Source organism: Octopus sinensis, linkage group LG8 (genome assembly GCF_006345805.1).
Source record: "Octopus sinensis linkage group LG8, ASM634580v1, whole genome shotgun sequence".
Classification (NCBI taxonomy): Eukaryota; Metazoa; Mollusca; class Cephalopoda; order Octopoda; family Octopodidae; genus Octopus; species Octopus sinensis.
In genome coordinates this window covers 18,115,222-18,129,808 of record NC_043004.1, presented here as the reverse complement: position 1 = coordinate 18,129,808, position 14,587 = coordinate 18,115,222, and the positions used below count along the sequence as shown (strand labels likewise).

At 41.1% G+C, this 14,587-nt stretch overlaps 1 protein-coding gene across 4 annotated transcripts in view; it reads left to right on the top strand.

Annotated features, from left to right (window-relative positions):
• LOC115214931 (neurobeachin-like protein 1) overlaps nucleotides 1-14,587 on the top strand; it is a 345,811-nt gene that overhangs the window by 265,200 nt on the left and 66,024 nt on the right. For all 4 annotated transcript variants that reach the window (XM_036505273.1, XM_036505272.1, XM_029784012.2 and 1 more), the window contains exons 22-25: nucleotides 3,606-3,795; nucleotides 5,186-5,319; nucleotides 7,426-7,582; nucleotides 11,751-11,853. In XM_036505273.1, the coding sequence (XP_036361166.1) occupies nucleotides 3,606-3,795; nucleotides 5,186-5,319; nucleotides 7,426-7,582; nucleotides 11,751-11,853 (584 nt within the window). The remainder of the gene's footprint in view (nucleotides 1-3,605; nucleotides 3,796-5,185; nucleotides 5,320-7,425; nucleotides 7,583-11,750; nucleotides 11,854-14,587) is intronic.

The window sequence follows — 14,587 nt, the reverse complement described above, 5'->3', positions numbered from 1 at the left end:
TGGCATAAACCAGCTCCCACAATACTACATCCTCGCTCAGACAGCAGGGTCTCGTCTTTCTAGCTTCTTGATGACCTCACTGGTTTTGATGATACAGAAAAGCACACAGTCCACTATGTAAAGTGGTTGGTGTCAGGAAGAGCATCCAGCTACAGAAGCCATGTCAAAGTCAAAACTGGCGTTGGAGCTTGACACTGACCTTTGACCTGCCAGATTCTGTCAAATCATCTAACCCATGCCAGTATGGAATATGGATGCTAAATGATGATAATGCACACTATAGACACGCGCGCACGCACACACACACATACAATATACATAATGTCCTTCCTAATGTAGGGCGTCCAGCCATAAAGAAGGGCATCTAGCCATAAAAACCGTGTTAAATCACACAGTGGAGTTTGATGCAGTCCTCTGGCTTATGAGCTTCTATCAAACTATCCAACCCATGCCAGCATGGAAAACAGATGTTAAACAATGATGGTGGTGATGGTGATACATACACACACACACACACACTTACACATGTTCTGTGTGTTTTGCATGAAAAATTGCCGAGCTTCTGGTGGTAAAGTTTATTGTCATTTTCCTGTTAACAAATTGCCTATTGGTTGTGTAGTTTTGAAGGTGTGTGGCATCAGCAGTCCCTAACTTGCAAAACAAGAAAAGCTTAGCAATAAGGAAGGGCAATACCTCAGCAATATTTGTCTAACCCATACTTACAAGGAAAAGCAGATGCAAAATGAATGGTGGTGCCCCAGCATGGCCACAGCTTGTGAGCTGAAACTAGATAAAATAAAATAAAAAGATAAAAAAATATGAATAGGCGCAGGAGTGGCTGTGTGGTAAGTAGCTTGCTTACCAACCACATGGTTCCGGGTTCAGTCCCACTGCGTGGCATCTTGGGCAAGTGTCTTCTGCTATAGCTCCGGGCCGACCAATGCCTTGTGAGTGGATTTGGTAGACGGAAACTGAAAGAAGCCTGTCGTATATATGTATATATATATATATAAGTGTGTGTGTATATGTTTGTGTGCCTGTGTTTGTCCCCCTGGCATTGCTTGACAACCGATGCTGGTGTGTTTACGTCCCCGTCACTTAGCGGTTCGGCAAAAAGAGACCGATAGAATAAGTACTGGGCTTACAAAGAATAAGTCCCGGGGTCGAGTTGCTCGATTAAAGGTGGTGCTCCAGCATGGCCACAGTCAAATGACTGAAACAAGTAAAAGAGTAAATAGAATGAGTGCCCCCCTCCATGCTCTCTCTCTCTCTCTCTCTCTCTCTCTCTCCCTCTCTCTCTCTCTCTCTCCCTCTCAGCCTATCTCTATGTACTACATACTGCTCCGCCTGAGTTTCATTATGTACATTTGCTTCTCTCTGTTTTCAAGATGGACAATACTGACTAAGGAACTGAAAGCCTCTTTTCTTTCACATACCTTTATCTTTAATCTTTTACTTCTTTCAACCGTTGAACTGTGGTCATGCTGGGGCACCATGTTGAAAGGTTCTTAGCCAAACAAATCAGCCCCTTTTTTTTTCTTTTTCTTTTTTTGAGCTTACAACTTATTCCATTATTCTCTTTTGCCAAACCATTAAGTTGCAGAGATGTAAACAAACCCACACCAAGTGTCAGGTAGCGATGGTGTGACGGTGAAGAGGTCACCAGCATGAAGACAGACAGACACACATATGCACACGACACTCACACATGCACACAGACACTCACATAGGCACTCAGACACACACACACACTCACATATGCACACAGACACTCACATATGCACTCAGACACACACACACACTCACATATCCACACAGACACTCACACACACTCACATATGTACACAGACACACATGTATACAAACACCTGGCTTCTACACAGTTTCTGTCTTCCAAAGTCGTCATTCAAAAGGCATTGGTCAGTCCAGGACTATAGCAGAAGACAACAACCAAGGTGTCATGCAGCAGGACTGAACCTGAAGCCATGTGGTTACAAAACGATCTTCTTGCCCGTGCAATGTTGTTAAAAGCAAATGTCAAAGATCCATGAAGAAAATTATCTTTTTCACAAAACAAAATACATATATAAAAAATTATAAAATATATAAAGTTTTCATGACATTAATGGCAAGGTAGACGAGCTAACAGAGGAACTATTAATCAATAATTTCTAAATAGAAACATCTACAATTGATTTTAGTTTATATTTGTAGTTGGACAAGACATGTTATCTGTTTGGTCAGTCTATTTCTATAGGAAATATGTTCCAATTTCACTTTACAATTTATGAGGGCACCAGGACAGCTGACTGTAAAACATCTGTTACAAAAGTATGCAATAGTTTGTTTCCATATGTCTATAATATATGTATGTGTATATTTTCCAGCAGTGCATTGTGGCCTTGAGCAAGATGCTTTATTTCACGTTGATCCAGTCCACTCAGCTGGCAAAAATGAATTGTACCTGTAATTCAAAAGGCCAGCTTTTATTGAGTTCATTATTTACATTTGATGGGTATTTGTCCCCATCTTGTTTGTTATTAACACAATGTTTTGGCTGATATACCCTCCAGCCTTCATCAGGTGTCTTGGAACAATTTCAAACCTGGGTTGTCATTCCTAAGGTATTTTTCGATATAATTATTATTATTATTATTGAGAGAGCAATGCATGCCATCAAAGTGACACTGGGGTAAAATATACGAAGCCCAGTATACCCATCATGACTACCCATCTGATAAGGGTACACTAGGTACATGCATCACAACCATATGTGCGTGACATGGTGATCTCATATCAAGATAAACAGTACATGACCTTGCTGGTGGGGCCCAGTTAGAATCTTCTTCTGGTCAAGTAACCCATCCCACTCAAAAGGTTCCTGAATAAGGGTTGTTTAAGGATGTTGAACGAAACACCCATGTTTCCAGAGGTGAATTATTCAAGCCCCAAGAATCCCTCTCAACACATGGCTAAGATGCTCCCCAACTACTTCTGCTCATGATCAGAGATGCACATATCATCAGCCACTAAGGGACATGCTCAACTGGTTATGGTCAAACAACTGACAAGCAATTCTGTGGTATTGAGTAGAATATTTGCTGTAGCCCATCTTTTATACCAAAATAAAACAATGTACATGATAACACTTCCAATCAGTTAAGATCAGAAGCCACGAGAGCCACTGCCTGGTACTGCATCAGGGCATTTATTATTATTATTATTATTATTATTATTATATTATTATTATTATTATTATTATTATTATTATTATTCAGGTCACTGCCTGGAATCGAACTCGGAATCCTGGGGTTAGTAGCCCGTGCTCTTAACCACTACGCCATACATTATTTTGAGTTGTTTGAAAAGATACTTGCTTTCATTTGCCTAATTAGTAAAATAATCAGGCACAAACATAAATGAACTAAATGTTTCAGGCCTCTTTGTCTTGACTGAGTTCAAATTATATCAAGGATAGTTTTCAAGGTCTTTAACATAAATATCTGTTCTACACTGGTGTCAGTACCTCTGGCTATATAGTCTTGTTTTAAAAGTGTTGCACTCATGCCTAATGACATAAAGAATATCTTTATTTTCTATTACAGGATGTGATCAACTGTATTGGTGGTATTCAGATTTTGTTTCCCTTACTTGAACATATCAACAAATGTCATCATTTATCTGCTGAAGTCCTTGAAGCTGGCATGGATAACAACTTCAATCGTAACCCTATAGAGAGGTCTGTTTCAGATCCAAATGAAGAATGGGTTTTGGTTCAGCATAGTTCTTCAACAGGTACAGCCTTACCATATCTATTTCATTTTACTGTTCAATCAGTTTTATTATTTACATTTTAGCTTTGAGGCCAAAAGTTTAATGCGAAAAGCATGATATTTGTCTCTTCCTCTCAGTTTTTGTATTATTGGCACAGACATGACTGTGTGTTAAGAAGTTTGCTTCTAGATCATGTGGTTTGGGGTTCACTCCCACTGCATGGCACTTTGAGCAGATGTCTTTTACAACAGCCTTGAGCTGACCAAAGCCTTGTAAATGAGTTTGGTAAATGAAAACTGTAAGAAGCCCATTTTGTGTGTGTGTTTGTGATTTTGTATTTCCCTTGTTTTACATGGTGATTGTAAACAAGGCTCATTTTTTTGGTGTTTTGTTTCCAGTTCTCTTTGTAAACATGTCTGGGTTTTTTGTTGTTCCATAAACTGGGAAATTATTACTTCACTTGAAAACCGGTGAGGGTTGACAACAGGAAAGGCATCCAACCATAAAATACCCTGCCCCACCATATTCTCGTCAGAAACATGCACATAGAAATGATGATGGTGGCAACAGCATTGCTGCCATTGTTGGAATGATAACCTCTCAAGATTTGAATGAGGAACTAGTCTTCTTATTTTACAGTATTAACTGAATTTTCTCAGAAAAATTTATTTGTACTTTATATATACTCTTTTACTTGTTTCAGTCATTTGGCTGTGGCCATGCTGGAGCACTGCCTTTAGTCGGGCAAATCGACCCCAGGACTTATTCTTTGTAAGCCTAGTACTTATTCTATCGGTCTCTTTTGCTGAACCGCTAAGTTACGTTGGGGAGGACAAACACAGACACGCACATATATATATATATATATATGACGGGTTTCTTTCAGTTTTCATCTACCAAATCCACATTTAAGGCTTTGGTCGGCCCGAGGCTATAGTAGAAGACATTTACACAAGGTCCCATGCGGTGGGAATGAATCCGGAACCATGTGGTTGGTAAGCAAGCTACTTACCACACAGCCACTGATAAAATATTGATCAGATATGACTTTTTAAAGAATCTATTTTCATCTATCTGTCCATCTTCTTCACACATTATTCCTGGGAGGGAATTCATCATTTGTATGATGGTGGTGCTCATTTACTACTATTACTCAAAGCAAGGAGACAGTAACACACACTCTCTCTCTCTCTCTCATACTCCCACACACACATTCCCCCCACACATATATAATGGCCTTCTTTCAGTTTTTGTCTACCATATTCTCTCAGGAAAAACCATAGTAAAAGACACTTGCTCAATGTGCCACACAGTGGGACTGAACTGAAAATCTTGTTACTAGGAAGCAAAATTCTTGCAACACAGCCATGCCTACTTTCTCATTGAGTGATCGGTTACATTTATTTTTCAGATGCCAAGCTGGAGCAGAATCAGGTGGCAGCATTCCTAACTTTATTAAGGAACATGCTTCAGACCAAAACCAAAAACCAAGATTCTTTTATCCGAACACATGGTGCTGCAACTGTTGGAGCTTTGCTGCAAAAGGTGACATGCTTCCTTCTCATTATTATTTTATTTGTTAAGGCAGCAGACTAGCAGAATCGTTAGCACACCAGGTGAAATGCTTAGCGGTATTTCATCTGTCTTTATGTTCTGAGTTCAAATTCCACCAAAGTTGATATTGCCTTTCATTCTTTTGGGGTCAATAAATCAAGTAGCAGTTACATGTCAGGGTCAATCTAATCGACTGGCTCCTGCTCCCCAAAAGTTTCAGGCCTTGTGCCTAGAGTAGAGAAGAATATTGTCACTTGTGAGAGCAGTCGAGTTTATTTCAGATATTCTCATTTTTAAAATCATCCCTGGCTAATCGTTAAGAAGTCATGGTGTTGCCTTGGCGGAGGTTTGCGCTCTCTGAGTGCTCTTGTTGTTATTGTTTTTATTATTATTATTATTAAGGTGTTGAGCTGGCAGAACCATTACTACTTTGGAGGAAATACTTAGCATTTCTTCTAGCTTTACATTCTGAGTTCAAATCCTGCCAAAATCAACTTTGTGCTTCATCTTTGTGGGGTTGATAGAATAAGTACCAGTCGAGCACCAGAGTCAATGTAATTGACTTACTCCTTCCCCTAAAAACTGCTGGCCTTGTGCCAAAATTTGAAACCATTATTGTTATTATCATTATTAAAGCAGTGAGCTGGCAGAATCATTAGCATGCTGGACAGATTATCCATCTTTACGATCTTTACGTGGATGGTGACATAAGTGCCAGTTGAGCATTGGAGTTGATGTAATCCACTACCCATTCCGCAAAATTTCAGGCCTTGTGCCTATAATCACAACAATGCTGGCCTTGTGCTAAAATTTGAAACCGTTATTATTTCATATGTTAAAGGTTGTTGTTGTTGTTTAACCTTCGTTTAGACTCAGTAGAGAAACCTGTGATAGTAATCAATCCAGCCATGATTATACCATCTTTTTCATAGGCAAGGTGTACCCAGGACTACATTATGGATTGATTTGAGTGCTGGCATGGGTTGATGAATTGTTCCACCCATGCCAGCATGGAAAAGAGAAATTAATTGGTGATGATGATGATGATGATGATGGTAAAAACCGGTCTTTCAAGAGCACGAAAGCAAGATAGACTGAGGAAAAGGTGGAGGGGACAGGTGAAGGAGGAGATTGGGAAGGTTGGTTTGGAAAAAGAGGACGCCCCAAACCAGGCAAGATGGTGTGAGGGCAGTTGCTATGGCATTGAGGTAGATCCAGCCACCCCTGTTAACTGGGAAAAAACCTGGATTTAAAACATTGGATGACAACTAAATATAAAACGTGTGTGTGTGTATTACACTTGTATTTTATGTGTGCTACTTTTAAGCAAATATTTCCACATATACTCTTTACTCTTTAACTTGTTTCAGTCATTTGACTGCGGCCATGCTGGAGCACCGCCTTTAGTCGAGCAAATCGACCCCGGGACTTATTCTTTGTAAGCCCAGTACTTATTCTATCGGTCTCTTTTGCCGAACCGCTAAGTGACGGGGACGTAAACACACCAGCATCGGTTGTCAAGCAATGCTAGAGGGACAAACACAGACACACAAACATATACACACACATACATATATATATACATATATACGACAGGCTTCTTTCAGTTTCCGTCTACCAAATCCACTCACAAGGCTTTGGTCGGCCCGAGGCTATAGCAGAAGACACTTGCCCAAGGTGCCACGCAGTGGGATTGAACCCGGAACCATGTGGTCAGTTAGCAAGCTACTTACCACACAGCCACTCCTGACATATGTATATTTTTTTTTTCTATACCATGTCCTTTTAAATTTGTATGCAATCAAGATTTACTATCAATCAAAGAAATTGCTGTTTGCTATTTTGATGTAATCTTTCTGATCATTTTCTTTTATCATCATCTTCATTACTTTCATCATTACCATCATGTTTGCTACTTATTACCACCACCACCACCACCATCACTACAGCTACCACATCTACCACCATTACAACCTCAACCACCACACCACTACTACTACTACCACCACCACTGTCGCGATCATTTCCATTACCTCTATCATCACTACACCGTTGCCTTTGATTGCTAATCGCAATGTTTTATCTTGTGATTTTCAGGTGAACTCTGAGCTGATTGATGTCCATGTACTGATGGCTGTTCAACTTCTCGTTGAAGCAGCTGCGACCACCAACACCATGCTACTACGCCACCTCTACCAGTTTATATTATTTGATTTCAGAGTTTGGAGCCGGAGTGACTTTCCAGTTCGGATAGGTAAGTAATTTCCTATTAACCAGTCTGACCCCAAATTACCAGTTGAACCCCAAATTAACTAATCTGATTACTCATTACTCAAATGTTGTTATTGGTATTTAACCCCAGATCAACATTTGATCAGGCAGATTTAGGATCCAGTTTTATTTCAGCCTTTTTAGAACAATGTTGTGTGTGTGTCATGATCTTGACATCGCATGGTTGTTGTAAATGAGTGTCACTGTTACACAAGCAGTGTCATTCATTTCCAACATATATCAACAACATATCTGGCCATGGAGAAATATAGTGACCAAGAAGGGTATGCCATTGTAGAAAATCACTTCATCATTTTACTTGTCAGATCTTGAATTATTTTGGAATAAAGAAAGCAAATTTGGAACAGGGTTTAGCAGAATGGAAACAACTTGTTTTTCTTTTTTCACATTTATAGGTTACAGCAGCGGTTCTCAACTATCTTTTACTTATAAGCCCCTTTAATTCCAATTTTAATTCCTCAACGGGATCGATGCCAGGGCCCCCTGACTGGCTCCCATGCCTGTGGCATGTAAAAAGCACCATCTGAATGTGGCCAATTCCAGTGCCCTTTTACTGGCTCTTGTGCCAGTGGCACATAAAAAAGCACTATTCAAATGTGATCAATGCCAGGTCTGCCTGACTGGCTCCTGTGCCAGTGGCACATAAAAAGCATCCACTACACTCTTGGAATGGTTGGCATTAGGAAGAGCATCCAGCTGTAGAAACATTGCCAGATCAGATTGGAGCCTGGTGCAGCCACCTGGTTTGCCAGTCCCTGGTCAAACCATCCAACCCATGCCAACATGGAAAATGGACGTTAAATGATGATGATGACGATGGCTATTTGAGGTTTAAAACTCCGATCATAACAGGAGCATTCTGTCGATTATGATGACAAGAGTCCCAGCTGATATGATCAATGGAACAGCTTGCTCGTGAAATTAACGTGCAAGTGGCTGAGCACTCCACAGACACGTGTACCCCTAACATAGTTCTCAGGGAGATTCATCATGACACAGAGTGTGACACAGTTGACCCTTTAAGATACACGTACAACTCACATTTGCCAACTGAGTGGACTGGAGCAACGTGAAATAAGTGTCTTGCTCAAGGACACAACACATCACCAGGAATTGAACTCATAACCTTACAATCATGAGTCGAATGCCCTAACCACTAGCCACATGCCTTCACACTCCTATTATACTTCTATATTTAAGTATTATTAGGAATTATATACTCTTTTACTTGTTTCAGTCATTTTGACTGTGGCCATGCTGGAGCACCGCCTTTAGTCAAGCAGATCGACCCCAGGGCTTATTCTTTGTAAGCCTAGTACTTATTCTATCAGTCTCTTTTTTGCCGAACTGCTAAGTTACGGGGACGTAAACACACCAACATATACACACACGTACATAACATATAACAATTACGATGGCTGCATAAATGATAAACAGAATGTTATTAAGTATTTAAAAAAAAAAGGTTAGTAGATTCGACATCAAATGCAGATACTAGAAAGAGAAGGGTTAAAGAAATAATAAGTCTTGTTATAATGTCTTGTTGTTGAGATGGGCTCTCTTTCTTTCCTGATGGGAAGATTGCATTTTACACCGTTTATTCCTTTGGAATAAAACCAATGTTGTCTTCGAAACATATGTCGAAAGTAAAAGAATTTTAATATCATCTGCATTCAACTCCATTTATTTACTTATACTACACAAATTACTGCACATTAACCCGGAATTACTACCTTTGAATCAAATCAAATCAAAACAAATCAAAATAGATGAACATCAATGGAATTTGTATCTTTGTGGTACCAGTGCCGGTGGCACGTGGCACACAAAACCATCCGAACGTGGCCGTAGCCAGTACCTCATCGACTGGCCTCCGTGCTGTGGGCACGTAACAAACACCATCCGATCGTGGCCGTTTGCCAGCCTCATCTGGCACCTGTGTCGGTGGCACATAAAAACACCATCCGAGCGTGGCCGTCTGCCAGCCTCGTCTGGCACCTGTGTCGGTGCCACATAAAAAAAAACACCATCCGAGCGTGGCCGTTTGCCAGCCTCGTCTGGCACCTGTGTCGGTGGCACATAAAATCACCCACTACACTCTCGGAGTGGTTGGCATTAGGAAGGGCATCCAGCTGTAGAAACACTGCCAGATCTGACTGGACTGGTGCAGCTTTCGGGCTCCCCAGACCCCAGTTGAACCGTCCAACCCATGCTAGCATGGAAAGCGGACGTTAAATGATGATGATGATGATGATGAATAGGTCGCTTCATCCGTGTTACTTGTGTGAATTTAGCTACCCTGGTAACTGTTTATTGAATTTTCCATGTTAACAGTAAACAAAGGATAATTCATTCATCCATTTATATATATATATATATATATATATATATATGGAGGCGCAATGGCCTAGTGGTTAGGGCAGCGGACTCGCAGTCGCAGGATCGAGGTTTCGATTCCCAGACCGGGCGTTGCGAGTGTTTATTGAGCGAAAACACCTAAAAGCTCCATGAGGCTCCGGCAGGGGGTGGTGATCCCTGCTGTACTCTTTCACCACTCTTTCTCTCACTCTTTCTTCTGTTGGCCTGCTCGCTTAGCCAGCGGGGTGGCGTCATTCAAAGGCTAAAACAATGTGAACGCATTGTGACCAGCGATGTGTAACAACATCTGATGGTCTGGTCGGTCACGTGATCAGGTGATATATATACACACATATATACATATACACGACGTGCTTCTTTCAGTTTGCGTCTACCAAATCCACTCACAAGGCTTTGGTTGGCCCAAGGCTATAATAGAAGACACTTGCCCAAGGTGCCACAACAGTGGGACTGAACCCAGAACCACGTGGTTGGTAAGCAAGCTACTTACCACACAGCCACTCCTGCTAAAGTGTTTTGTGTTTTAGAAGTATAACAGATTTATTGCAGATAATTTCAACAAGAAAATCCTATATGGACTTTGAATAGATATAGGGAACCCCTAAGTGTGGTATGGATCCTGGTAGAGAACCACTGGACTGTAGGATTAGACATAGCTGTGTGCTTAAAAAGCCTGCTTTGCAACTGCTATGTCTGCAATGTCCAAATTCACTGACAAGGCATTGGTCAGTTTGTAGTTTTTGCAGAAGACACTAGCTCAAGGCACTGCACAGTGGTGGACTGAACCTGAAACTATGTGGTTGCAAAGCAAGCTTCCTAACGATACAGCCATGCTCGCACCTACCTTTTATTTTTTGTTTCAGTCATTAGACTGCGACCATGCTGGGGCACTGCCTTGAAGAAATTTAGTTGAGCAAATTGCCCCCCCCCCCAGCACTTATTATCTTAAGCCTGGTACTTGTTTTATCAGTTTGCTTTGCTGAACTGCTAAGTTACAGGGATGTAAACACACCAACACCAGTTGCCAAGTGGTGATGGGGAACAAATACACACAAATACGTACAACGGGCTTCTTTCAGTTTCCGTCTACCAGATTCACTCGCAAGGCTTTGATCAGTCCAGGGCTATAGTAGAATACACTTGCCCAAGGTGCCATGCAATGAGACTGAACTTGGAACCATGTGGTTGAGAAGCAAGCTTCTTACCACACAGCCACACCTACACCTTTTATTTTTCTTTTTTTTTTCTTAATATTTCTTCAGCCTGTTTGATTCACTGAACCATTTATTAAGCATTAGCAGATGTAGATTTTGTTTCACACATCATCATCATCATCGTTTAATGTCCGTTCTCCATGCTAGCATGGGTTGGACGGTTCGACCGGCGATCTGGGAAGCCAGAAGGCTGCACCAGGCTCCAGTCTCATCTGGCAGTGTTTCTACAGCTGGATGCCCTTCCTAACGCCAACCGCTCCGTGAGTGTAGTGGGTGCTTTTTACGTGCCACCGGCACAGGTGCCAGGCGAGGCTGGCAACGGCCACGAACGGATTGGAGCATTTTATGTGCCACTGGCACGGAAGCCAGTCAAGGCGGCGCTGGCATTGGCCACAATTCGGATGGTGCTTTTTACGTGCCACCGGCATGGAGTGTTTCCTGTGATGATTTTTATTTTCAGACTCTTTACTCGTAGAAGCAGTAACAATTGCCTGTATAATACATCAGCTGAATGTTTTCTTGTATGTTTTATTTTAGGTCATATCCAGTACCTGGCTACGATAATCAAAGATGACCGAAAGCACTTCCGTAAAAAATATGGTGTTCAGTACATTCTTGATGTTATCAGAACCTATTACAGGTAATAATAATAATAATAATAATAATAATAATAATCCTTTCAGCTATAGGCACAAGGCCTGAAATTTTGGGGGATAGGGAAAGTCAATTACATTGGCCCCGGTAAAATTTGAACTCTGAATGTAAGGATGGATGAAATGTCACTAAGTATTTTTCCTGGTGTGCTCAAAATTCTGCCAGTGCACCACCTTAACAATGATAATAATAATAATAATGATGATGATGATGATGATGATTCTTTCTATTATAATGCAGAGGACCTGAAATTTTTGGGGAAGGGGTCTAGCTGATGACCTCAGCCCCAGTTCGCGATTGATGCTTTTTTTGATTCTGGAAAGATAGATGATTAAAGTCATTCTCAATGACATTTGAATTCATGAAACCAGAAGAACTGCTGCCATGCATTTCCTCCAGTTTGGTAATGGTTCTGCCAGCTCACTGCCATGATGATGATGATGATGACGACAACAATGACGATGACAGTTCTTTCTGTTATAGGCACAAGGCCTGAAGTTCTTTGGAATGGCTATTGGATTATATCTATTCTAGTGCTCAACTGGTACTTATTTCACCGTCCCCAAAAGGATCATAAAGATGGACAAAATGCTGCTAAGAATTTTGTCCAGCATGCTAATGATTCTGCCATCTCATTGCTTTAATAATGATAATAATCCTTTCTACTATAGGCACAAGGCCTGAAATATGGGGGAGGGGACTAGTTGATTACATTGACCCCAGTGTTTCATCAACCCTGAAAGGATGAAAGGCAAAGTCGACCTTGGTGGAATTTGAACTTAGAACATAGCGACAGATAAAATACCATTAAGCATTTTGTCCAGTGTGCTAACGATTCTGCCAGTTCACCATCTTTTTAATAATGATTATAATAATGGTAATGAAGGTGCATGGCTCAGTGGTTAGAACATTGAGCTTACGATCGTGAGTTTGTGAGTTCGAATCCCGGACCAGGCTGCATGTTGTGTTCTTGAGCAAGACACTTTATTTCATGTTGCTCCAGTTCGTTCAGCTGTAGAAATGAGTTGCAACGTCACAGGTGCCAAGCTGTATCGACCGTTACCTTTCCCTTGGGTAACATCAGTGGTGTGGAGAGGGAAGGCCGGTATGCATGGGTGACCGCTGGTCTTCCATAAAACAACCTTGCCTGGACATGTGCCTGGGAGGGTAACTTTCTAGGTGCAATCCCACAGTCAGTCATGACCAAAGGGGGTCTCAGCTCTCAGCAATGGTAATGATAATGTTGAAGAGGTCACTGCTGATAATAATGAAATAAAGAAGGAAACAAAAATGAATAGTATTAAAGATATGTTGTAGAATTAGTGACCAAAAAATATATGGTCTAATACATCAGATGTCCTAGCACTTGTGATCCCAATGTAATTTAGATAAACATACTGGCATTGATATAGATGACCACTTTGAGAAAACGTAGGCATTGACCAGCTGTATTGATCTGGTCAGAAGAGGACACCTGCAGTTAAGAAACAGATATAAATTCTCCTCTGTCAGCCTAATGAAATATATAACAGAAATTCGGTCACCAACTATATATGGCAACCATGCTATCATAACTGAGCTAGTGCAGCTGCTACACATCTTGCTTAAACTCTCCACTGCCCCTGGAACATTGGCCATTGAAGACTTTTTTTTCCACTGTTCTTGACTTTAGGCTGTCTTTTCTGCTCCTCCCCAGTTAAATCCTTGCTTTTTCACCTCTACATTCTCCTTCTAGTTATTTTTAATGCATTCTCTCATCCACTTTGTGGGTTCCTGTGTAATGATTTGTAATGCTACCATCTCACTATTTAGCAGATCATTTACTCTCGTTTACTCCCTGTTATTTGAGTGTATGTTCTGACATATCCGTATCCTCTCTCCTTTTTCTCTCCTGACTCTCTTTTCCAACTAAGAAACCATGTATCTCCTCTTCAGCAAGGCGCCTGTTTCTGTCCCTCTATCATACTTTAGCCTTCTCACCACCCAGCATAAAGCTACCTTTCTCAATACTACCCCCTGCTCAATCAAGCTGTCTCATTTTGTGAGTTTGCTGGTGACGTTACTGATGTCAGTGCCACGTAAAAAGCACCCACTACACTCTGTATAATGGTTGGCATTAGGAAAGGCATCCAGCCATAGAAACCATTCAAACACAGACAGTGGTACTTGGTGCAATTTTCTGACTTTCCAGCTCCTGTCAAACCATCCAGTGCACACCAGCATGGAAAACAGACTTGAAATGGTGAAGGCGATGATAAGAAGGAAAACATTCCCTTTATAAGTCTACAGCTTATTTGGCCTGAGAATTCCATTAAGGGTATTCTTAATCCTCTTATCTCTTCTACATCTACCATAATGGCCCCTGCTTCTCGGGCGCATGACATTTCAGTCTAAGTCTCTCCAAAGCTCTCTGTCTCTCTTCTATCTACAAACCCCATATGTGGCAGTTTATCAAATAACATCCCTGTCCCTTGGTGAATGCAGCTGCAACCCCTTGGTATTCCCCACTTCTTACATCTTCTGTAATGATGATGATGATGATGATGATGATGAGCATTCAATTAGTCGATTAACTGAACATCCTACACTTCAATTCGGCTGTTTACGGTGAGGGGGGGGGGTAAAAAAACTAATGGGTTGTATGTGCTTGTTCTCTTGTTCTTGTCTGTGTGTGTGTCTGATCTGTTTTTATGTACTTAAGTGTTGTGGAATATAGTTAT